General features: G+C 41.8%; 1 protein-coding gene and 1 non-coding gene across 2 annotated transcripts in view; both read right to left on the bottom strand.

Moving 5' to 3' along the window:
* LOC108303675 (NLR family apoptosis inhibitory protein) overlaps positions 1–10,613 on the bottom strand; it is a 31,299-nt gene that overhangs the window by 3,656 nt on the left and 17,030 nt on the right. The window contains 4 exon segments of the mRNA XM_017527594.2: positions 6,102–6,184; positions 6,186–6,261; positions 8,757–8,843; positions 9,915–10,064. Of these exon segments, the coding sequence (XP_017383083.2) occupies positions 6,102–6,184; positions 6,186–6,261; positions 8,757–8,843; positions 9,915–10,064 (396 nt within the window).
* LOC119471118 lies at positions 9,581–9,687 on the bottom strand. The gene has a single exon (XR_005200112.1). It is a non-coding gene; the product is annotated as a U6 spliceosomal RNA (small nuclear RNA).

Genomic DNA, 10,613 nt, shown 5'->3' with positions numbered 1-10,613 from the left:
TCTCATACCCCAGTGGCACCTGGAATGCCAGCAAGACAGGACCGCTCATTCCCCTGAAAAAAAGGGGACTGAAGCCAACAAGCCAAGTGATCTGGCTCTGCGGGTCCCACACCCACAAAGACCAGCAAGCTAAGATCCACTAGCTTGAAATTCTCACAGCAAGCACAGCAGTCTTGAGCTCCATCCAGGAAGCTCGAGCTCAGGGTGGGGAGGGACATCTGCCATTACTGAGGCTCAGGTGGGCGGTCCTAACCTGCCTGTGTAAACAAAGGCTCCGGGAATTTTATACAGCAACTGGGTGGAGCCCAGCTCTGATAAGGGACACCACAGCAAGGCCTCTACAGGCAGACTGTGAATAGACCCCTTTCTTGCTGAGCAGGAAATCTCTGAAAAAAGGCAGCAGCCCATCAGGGACTTATAAATAAAGTCCCCCCTTCCTGGGACAGAGCATCTCAGAAAAAGGGTGGTTGTGGGATCTTCTTCAGCAGACTTAAACATCCCTGCCCAGCACCTCTGAAGGGAGCAACAGATCTCCCAGCACAGCACTTGAGCTCTGATAAGGGACAGACTGCCTCCTCAAGTGGCTCCCTGACCCCCATTTATCTTAAGAGACACCTCATACAGGCAAGCTCTGGCTGACATCTGGCAGGTACCCTTCTGGGATGAAGCAGCAATTTTTGCTGTTCTGCAGCCCCCACAGGTGATTCCCAGGCAAGCAGGATCTGGAGTGGACCTCCAGCAGACCTGGAGAAGAGGGGCCTGACTGTTAGAAGGAAAACTAACAGAAAGAAGTAGCTTCAGCATCAACAGAAAGGATGCCCACTCAGAGATCCCATCCAAAAGTCACCAACTTCGAAGACCAAAGGTAGATAAATCCATGAAGATAGGAAGAAACCAGCACAAAAAGGCTGAAATTGCCAAAAACCAGAATGCCTCTTCTCCTCCAAGAGATCACAACTCCTCACCAGCAAGGGAACAAAACTGGATGGAGAATGAGTTTGACAAATTGACAGAAGCAGGCAAATTGACAGAAGGTGAGGAATAACAAGCTTCTCTGAGCTAAAGGAACATGTTCTAACCCAATGAAAGGAAACTAGGAACCTTGAAAAAAGGTTAGACGAAATGCTAACTAGAATAACAAGCATAGAGAAGAACATAAACAATTTGGTGGAGCTGAAAAACATAGCACAAGAACTTCATGAAACATACACAAGTTTAAATAGCTGAATCGATCAAGCAGAAGAAAGGATATCAGAGACTGAAGATCAACTCAATGAAATAAAGTGAGAAGGCAAGATTAGAGAAAAAAAGAGTGAAAAGAAATGAAGAAAGCCTTCAAGAAATATGGGATTACGTGAAAAGACCAAATCTACATTTGATTGATGTACCTGAATGTGACAGGAAGAATGAAACCAAGTTGGAAAACATACTTCAGGATATTACTCAGGAGAACTTCCCCAATCTAGCAAGGCAGGCCAACATTCAAATTCAGGAAATATACAAAGGCCACCATACTCCTCGAGAACAGCAACCCCAAGGCACATAATCGTCAGATTCACCATGGTTAAAATGAAGGAAAAAAATGCTAAGGGCAGCTAGAGAAAAAGGTCAATAAATCCAGGAGCCAGTTCTTTGAAAAGATCAACAAAGTAGACAGATTGCTAGCCAGACTAATAAAAAAGAAGAGAAGAATCAAATAGATGCAATAAAAAATGATAAAGGGGATATCACCACCAATCCCACAGAAATACAAGCTACCATCAGAGATTACTACAAACACCTCTATGCACATAAACCAGTAAATCTAGAAGAAATAGATAAATTCCTGGACACTTAAATGCTCCCAAGACTAAACCAGGAAGAAGTTGAATCCCTGAATAGACCAATAACAAGGTCTGAAATTAAGACAGCAATTAATAGCCTACCAACCAAAAAAAGTCTAGGACCAGATAGGTTCATAGCCGAATTCTACCAGAGATACAAACAGGAGCTGGTACCATTCCTTCTGAAACTATTCCAAACAATACAAAAAGAGAGAATCATCCCTGACTCATTTTATGAGACCAACATAATTCTGATATCAAAACCTGGCAGCAACTCAACTAAAAAAGAAAATTTCAGGCCAATATCCATGATGAACATTGATGCAAAAATCCTCAGTAAAATACTGGCAAACCCAATCCAACAGCACGTTAAGAAGCTTATCACGATCAAGTTGGCTTCATCCCTGGGATGCAAGGCTGGTTCAACATATGCAAATGTATAAATATAATCCATCACATAAACGGAACCAAAGATAAAAACCACATGATTATCTGAACAGATGCAGAGAAGGCCTTCAACAAAATTCAACAGCCCTTTACGCTAAAAACGCATAAAGTAGGTGTTGATGGAATGTATCTCAAAGTAATAAGCTGTTTATGACAAACCCACAGCCAATATCATACTGAATGGGTGAAAACTGGCACAAGACAAGGATGCCCTCTCTCGCCACTCCTATTCAACATAGTATTGGAAGCTCTGGACAGGGAAATCAGGCAAGAAAAGGAAAACAAAAAGAGGTATTAAATTAGGGAAAGAGGAAGTCAAATTGTTTCTATTTGCAGACGACATGATTGTATATTTAGAAGACTCAGTCAACTCAGCACAAAAATCTCCTTAAGCTGATAAGCAACTTCAGCAGTCTCAGGATACAAAAATCAATGTGCAAAAATCACAAGCATTCCTATACACCAATAACAGACAGCCAAATCATGAGTGAACTCCCATTCACAATTGCTACGAAGAGAATAAAATGCTGAGGAATACAACTAACAAGGAACATAAAGGACCTCTTCAAGGAGAACTACAAACCATTGCTCAAGGAAATAAGAGGGACACAAACAGATAGAAAAAACATTCCATGCTCATGGTTAGGGAGAATCAATATTGTGAAAATGGCCATACTGCCGAAAGTAACTTAATAGATTCAGTGCTGTTCCCATCAAGCTACCATTGACTTTCTTCACAGAATTGGAAAAAAACACCTTAAACTTCATATGGAAGCAAAAAAGAGCCCACATAGCCAAGACAATCCTAAGCAAAAAAAAAAAAACAAAGCTGGATTCATCATGCTACCTGACTTGAAACTATACTACAAGGCTACAGTAATCAAAACAGCATGGTACTGGTACCAAAACAGAGATAAAAACCAATGGAACAGACCAGAGGCCTCAGAAGTAACACTACACATCTACAACCATCTGATCTTTGACAAACCTGACAAAAACAAGCAATGGGGAAAGGATTCCCTAGTTAATAGTGTTGGGAAACACTGGCTAGCCATACGCAGAAAGCTGAAACTGGACCCTTCCTTACACCTTACACAAAAACTAACTCTAGATGGATTAACAATTTAAACATAAGACCTAACACCATAGGAACCCTAGAAGAAACCCTAGGCAGTACCATTCAGGACATATGTGTAGGCAGGGACTTCATGACTAAAACACCAAAAGCAATGGCAACAAAAGCCAAAATAGACAAATAGGATCTAGTTAAACTTAAGAGCTTCTGCACACCGAAAGAAAATATAACATTAGAGTGAACCAGCAACCAACAGAATGGGAAAAAATTTTGCAATCTACCCATCTGATGAAGGGCTAATATTCAGAATCTACAAAGAACTTAAATATTTATAAGATAAAAACAACCCCATCAAAAAGTGGGCAAAGGGTATGAACAGACACTTCTCAAAAGAAGACACTTATGCAGCCAACAAACATGAAAAAAACCCCATCGTCACTGGTCAGTAGAGAAGTGCAAATCAAAACCATAGTGAGATACCATCTCATGCCAGTTAGAATGGGAATCATTAAAGAATCAGGAGACAACAGATGCTGGAGAGGATGTGGAGAAATAAGAATGCTTTTACATTGTTGGTGGGAGTGTAAATTAGTTCAACCATTGTGGAAGACAGTGTGGCAATTCCTCAAGGATCTAGAACTAGAAATATCATTTGATCCAGCAATCCCATTACTGGGTATATACCCAAAGGATTATAAATCATTCTGTTAATAAAGACACATGACACATACGTTCATTGCTGCACTGTTTACAACAGCAAAGACTTGGAAGCAACCCAAATGCCCATCAATGATAGACTGGATAAATAAAATGTGGCACATATACACCATGGAATACTATGCAGCCATAAAAAACAATGAGTTCATGTCCTTTGCAAGGACATGGATCATTCTCAGCAAACTGACACAAGAACAGAAAACCAAACACTGCATGTTCTCACTCATAAGTGGGTGTTGAACAGTGAGAACACATGGACACAGGGAGGGGAACATCACACACTGGGGCCTGTTGGGGGTGGGGGGCTAGGGGAGGGATAGCAGGGAGTGGGGGGATTAGGGAGGTATAACATTAGGAGAAATACCTAATGTAGATGACGGGGGCATGGATATAGCAAAACACCATGGCATGTGTATACCTATGTAGCAAACCTGTGCTTTCTGCACATGTACCCCAGACCTTAAAGTATAAAAAAAAAGAAATAATTAAAAAAAAGAATCTCCGTTCCTCAGGCTGGTCACTGTGGCTCATGCCTATAATCCTAGCACTTTGGGATGCTGAAGTCGGCATATCACTTGAGATAAGGGTTTTGAGACCAGCCCGGACAACATGGTGAAACCCTGTCTCTACTAAAAATACAAAAATTAGCTAGGCATGGTGGTGCATGCCTGTAGTCCCAGCTATTCAGGAGGCTGAGGCAGGAGAATCGCTTGAACTCAGGAGGTCAAGGTTGCAGTGAGCGAAGATCACACCAGTGCACTCCAGCCTGGGTGACAGAGCAAGCAAGACTCCACTTCAGTAAAACAAAAAACAAAAAAAAAAAGAAAGAAAAAGAAATCTCAGCTTCTAAAAAAGGCCTCTCCTGTTTCCAAATTAGGTTGAGTCCTTCTGCTATATGCAAGGAGAAGGGAGAAGAATGGAGGAGAACTGGGCAGAAGCTATACACATATTGGCCAAGAACTTCCCAAAACTGATAAAAGACATCAGGCACAAAACCAATCAATTCTACAAACCACCAGCAGAGTAAATACAAAGGAAATCCACTAGGACATGTTAGAGTACGCCTACTGCTGTTGTTTGCTCAGGTGGCCATTAAGAAAATGCCCTAAAATGTCCTGTCTCCACATACAATCACATTGTGGGTTAGGGCTTCAACACATGGATTCTGGGGCGTACACAAGTTCATAGCAACTGCCACCAAAGAAAACAAAGAAAAGCCACCAAAGGAGGGGGGAAAAGATAATCCCTCCCCTTCAAGAGCACAACAAAAAGACTGACAGCTTCCTAAACAAAAGATATGATGGAAGCTAGAAATGTGAGAGAAACTTAAGTGCCAAAAATAAAATTCTATACTCACTGAAAAAATATATTTCAAAAGCAAAGTAAAAGACATTTCTAGGGCAGGCATGATGGCTTACACCTATAATCCCAACACTTTGGTAGGCTGAGGAGGGCAGGTCACTTGAGGTCAGGAATTTGAGACTAACCTGGCCAATATGGTGAAACCTTGTGTCCACTAAAAATACAAAAATTAGCCAGGGGTGGTGGCGCACACCTGTAATCCCAGCTACTTGGGGGGCTGAAGCAGGAGAATCACTTGAACCCAGGAGTGGGGAGGTTGCAGTAAGCCGAGATCATGCTACTGCACTCCAGCCTGGGCAACAAGAGCAAACTTCCGTCTCAAACAAAATTCATTGAGCAGTACACGTATGATTTTTGCACTTTTCTGTGTGTATATTCATCTTCAGTTTTACAAGAGAGTACTTAGGAGGTTATGCGGCCAGGAGTCTGAAACACCAGGTGACAAGAACACAGATGGGAGGGCTTGTATATCTGCAAATGGGAGACCTTTTTGTACTTTCAAATCTGACCAGAATGCACCTAAATCCACAGAAGGACACTAGAGGGAACAGTATGATAGTGAAAATGAGGAAGTGGGTTGAAAATTTCTAGAGGGGCAAATGCTTTTATAGACACGTTGCAGCAGACAGCTTGACTATACCACTAGCTTCCATGCAAGCTGAAACACTTTAGCTCACCAATTTCCACCACACTGTCATCGTTCAAAGTCTAGAAAAATGAGAGGACTCGGAGACAGTGAAGCTGCTGACACTGCTGGATGTTTGGTCAGTCGATGTAGTTTATCCCCAGGAGGTAGGATCAATTCTTCCAGATTATTAAAAGGACCTAAACCGTAGGCTATCAGAAAAGACCAAAAAGCTATTCTCTTTGTACTTTTTGTTTCTTTGCAACAGTAATCTGAAACTCATGTGAGGTGTAAACATCATGCGCTGTCCAGGAAGCTCCATGGGGCATAGAGGCTATTCCTGTCACTCTCCAAGGGCAAGAGAAGGGTCAGCACACGCTTCTGGCCTCCTCGCTACCTCCATACAAATCCCCCACCACCCTCTACCAGTCAATCTCTCCTGCACTGAAATCCAGGCTGCCAATTAGATCTCCATTTCATCGTTTAGAACGAAGCTTTTCCTGACCTGCAGGTTCCTCTCCCAGCTCTACAGTGGCCTCCCTTCCCATCCCACCTCCCGCTGTCATCTTCAGTGATTCTGCACTTCCCTCCCGGCCCTAAAGCCTTATAGTCCACCACTCTTAGAACCTTCCTTTTCACTTTCACTTCTTCCTAGTATGGCACACTATAGATCACTTGATCACTAGAAAGTTCTCAACTTCTGAGGCCTGATGCATGCAAATATATTGAGTCCTTTCTAGCATAAAACAATGTCCCAGCCTTACTGTTTTCTTTCCCTGTCCCAGTTCTTGCATCAGCCAATTCTGCAAGGATCCTTGTTCCTTTAAGGAAGGACCGGATTTAGAAATCAACATCTGGGTACTTGGTATGTTCATTATTACTGCAGTGCCTTCTAGTCTCTCCATTGACTGAGCTGAGAAATATGTATGTGTGTGTGTACAGACATGTGGAGATCAATGCATATACACAGAGACCTCTGTTTATGTATGTTCATGGTTTAAAAGCCATGAGGCCAGACCAATATTTCCGATTCTAATCCAGCACCTCAAAGCTCTTTCTAGCCTCACCTTTCAATATTTGTAAATTCCTTTTCCAACTTGAAGAAATCTCTCATTATACTCACTGTTATTTTGTTTGTTTTTAAGACGGAGTCTTGCGCTGTCACCCAGGCTGGAGTACAGTGGCATGATCTTGGCTCACTGCAACCTCTGCCTCCCAGGTTCAAGAGATTCTCCTGCCTCAGCTTCCCAAGTAGCTGGGATTACAGGCATTGGCCACCACGCCCAGCTAATTTTTGTATTTTTAGTAGAGATGGGATTTCACTATGTTGGCCAGGCTGGTCTTGAACTCCTGACCTCAGGTGATCCTCCCACTTCAGCCTCCCAAAGTGCTGGGATTACAGGTTGTGCCACTGCGCCTGGCAATACTCACTGTATTATTTGCTTAATTAACCTGTGATATATGCCAGCCATCTCCTTGGTCCTGATTTTACCTCTGCCGCCTCAGCCCCTACCCACCTAGCTGCCTCCAAAGGAAGGGAGGAGAAGAGGAGGATCCTGGCAATCCTTATGCATGCTTATGTTTGAGACGCACAGCTCTGCAGTCCCTATCTCCACTGCCTCCCTTTATATTTTTTTCTGTTAGAATGTTTTCCATGAGCATACATTACTTTCATAATCATTTTTTAAAAATCAAAACATATTTAAATTCTATAGCTATCATTTTATGAAATATAGTTTTCATATATTGAGTTTTCTTAACCTTAAAAGATAGATTTTGGCCAGGCACATGGCTCACACCTGTAATCACAGCACTTTGGGAGGCCGAGGTGAGTGGATCACCTGAGGTCAGGAGTGCAAGAACTGCCTGGCCAATATAGTGAAACTCTGTCTCTACTAAAAATACAAAAAGCTAGCTGAGCGTTATGGTAGGCACCTGTAATTCCAGATAATTGGGAGGCTGAGGCAAAAGAATCACTTGAACCCAGGAGGTAGAGGTTGCAGTGAGTCAAGATGGCGCCATTACACTCCAGCCTGGGCAACAAGAGTAAAACTCTGTTGAAAAAAAAAAAAAGATTTTTACTTATATTTCAGTAACCATTGAAACAATGAGGTCTCATTTGAAACAGATACCTGACAATGAAATTGCTGAGTGCTATAATGACTAAATATGCATTCTAAGAAGTCATTCTGCTTTGAGGCCGGGCTCAGTGGCTCAAACCTGTAATCCCAGGATTTTGGGAGGCCAAGGCAAACAGATCACCTGAGGTCAGGAGTTCAAGACGAGGTTGGCCAACGTGGTAAAACCCTGTCTCTACTAAAAATACAAAAATTAGCTGGATGTGGTGGTGGGTGCCCGTAATCCCAGCTACTCAGGAGGCTGAGGCATGAGAGTTGCTTGAACCTGGGAGGCAGAGGTTGCAGTGAGCTGAGATTGCACCACTGCACTGCACTGCACTCCAGCCTCGGTGACAGAGTAAGATTTCATCTCGAAAAAAAAGTCATTCTGCTTTGAAATCAAGTCTGGAGGTAAAACTATAGTGAAGGCATTGGCAGGGGGTAAAAGTTGAGCATCACTGTCACTTCTTCCTAATAAGCAGGGCAGCTAATACATATCTTGCTTCCTTGTGGCTAATTCAAAATAGGAGAAAAAAAATTCTGGGCAGAAAGAATAAGAATGTGTAAAAAGCAGTATTTTGTAAACATACCAACTTTTTCAGATGTTTCCTCCTCAGGAAATTTCTGGTTTTCAAGATTTAATATCTTCAGAGAAATAAAACTTGGCAAAATGGCAACTACAAAAGGGAAAATAAAAATTCAGTTATGTCAGCTACATCTCTTACAGCAAAGAGGATCTTTAAAATGAAGAAACTAGAAATCAATGTAATAATTCAAATTGAATTCATAAGTAGATGAAACAAATCTTTCCTCAGAAAATAATTCTGATAACTAGAAATGTAGTTAAAATTCTAGAAATTTCAAATCCAATTGAGCTTAAAGGTAAAAAATAAAATTCTAGAAAGTGTTATTTGAGAAATAATTTTCCTTTTTTTTTTTTTTTTTAAGAGACAAGGTCTCTCACCCAGGCTGGAGTGCAGTGTTCCCCTCCCTGTGTCCATGTTTTCTCATTGTTCAACACCCACTTATGAGTGAGAACATGTGGTGTTTGGTTTTCTGTTCTTTTGTCAGTTTGCTGAGAATGATAGTTCCCAGCTTCATCCATGTCCCTGCAAAGGACATGAACTCATCCTTTTTCATGGCTGCATAGTATTCAAGAGATCAAGACCATCCTGGCCAACATGGTGAAACCCCGGCTCTACTAAAAATACAAAAATTAGCCCGGCATGGTGGCGCATGCCTGTAGTCCCAGCTACTTGGGAGACTGAGGCAGGAGAAAGGCTTGAACCCAGGAGGTGGAGGTTCAAGCTTGCTGCAGCCTCAACCTTCTGGGCTCAAGTAATCTTTCTGCCTCAGCTTCTCTAGTAGCTGGCACTACAGATGCCACTGTGCCCAACTAATTTTTTTTTCTTTTAAAAATATGGAACACTTCACGAATTTGCATGTCATCCTTGTGCAGGGGCCATGCTAATCTTCTCTGTATCGTTCCAATTCTAGTATATGTGCTGCCGAAGCGAGCACCGAACTAATTTTTTTAAAGTTTTTGTAGAGATAGAAGGCTTGTTATGTTGCCTGGACTGGTCTCAAACCCCTGACCTCAAGCGAGTCTCCTGCCTCAGCCTCCCAAAGTGCTGGGAATACAGGCATGAGCCAGCCTCAAAATACAGCTCTTTTTTTTAAGAGTGCTTAATATGACTCTGTGTCCACAGAAACATCTTAAACCACAATTGTAATATTATAACTCTTACCAAATGGGACAGCTTTAAAAAAAGAATCAGAAAAAATTTCTGTGAGTTTCTTACAGGAAGCAAGTAAAGTCATGAGAGACTCAAATTCCAAAAAGAAGTTACGTTTCAGATGGAAAACATGAAGGTTTGGAGAATTTTGAATCAATTTTCCTGTAAAAGATCAAGAATTTTCAGAAATTAGAAAAGACTGCAAATTTCTATCAAAATTAGCCAAGTAGTTTATTACTTTGTTTCAATAATATTGAATTAAAACCAAGTACTATGATATCATGATCTAAGAATCAGGTCACTCTGGGCTTGGGTTCAGGCTCTGCAACTGTTTAACAAGTGATATGAATTTGGGCACATTGACCCTCTCTGGGTAACCATTTTCTCATCTATAAAATACAGGCATTGATTCAGTAACATCACCTTCAGCTTTAATATCTAATATCTCTAAGTTTGTAGATGATATTTGCACAATAAGAATACTGTATAAAGAGGCCATTACCGTGGCTCACACTTGTAATCCCAGCACTTTGGGAGGCCAAGACGGGTGGATAATCTAAGCTTAGGAGTTCAAGACCACCCTGAAAACCTGTCTCTACTAAAAATACAAATATTAGTCAAGTGTGGGTGGCAGGCGCTTGTAATCCCAGCTACTCGGGAGGCCAAGGTAAGAGAATTGCTCGAACCCAGGAGGAAGAGGTTGCAGTAAGC

This window comes from Cebus imitator, unplaced genomic scaffold (assembly GCF_001604975.1).
Source record: "Cebus imitator isolate Cc_AM_T3 unplaced genomic scaffold, Cebus_imitator-1.0 Scaffold50, whole genome shotgun sequence".
NCBI lineage: Eukaryota > Metazoa > Chordata > Mammalia > Primates > Cebidae > Cebus > Cebus imitator.
Note: the sequence above shows the minus strand (reverse complement) of the source record. Positions and strands in the feature narration are given on the sequence as shown.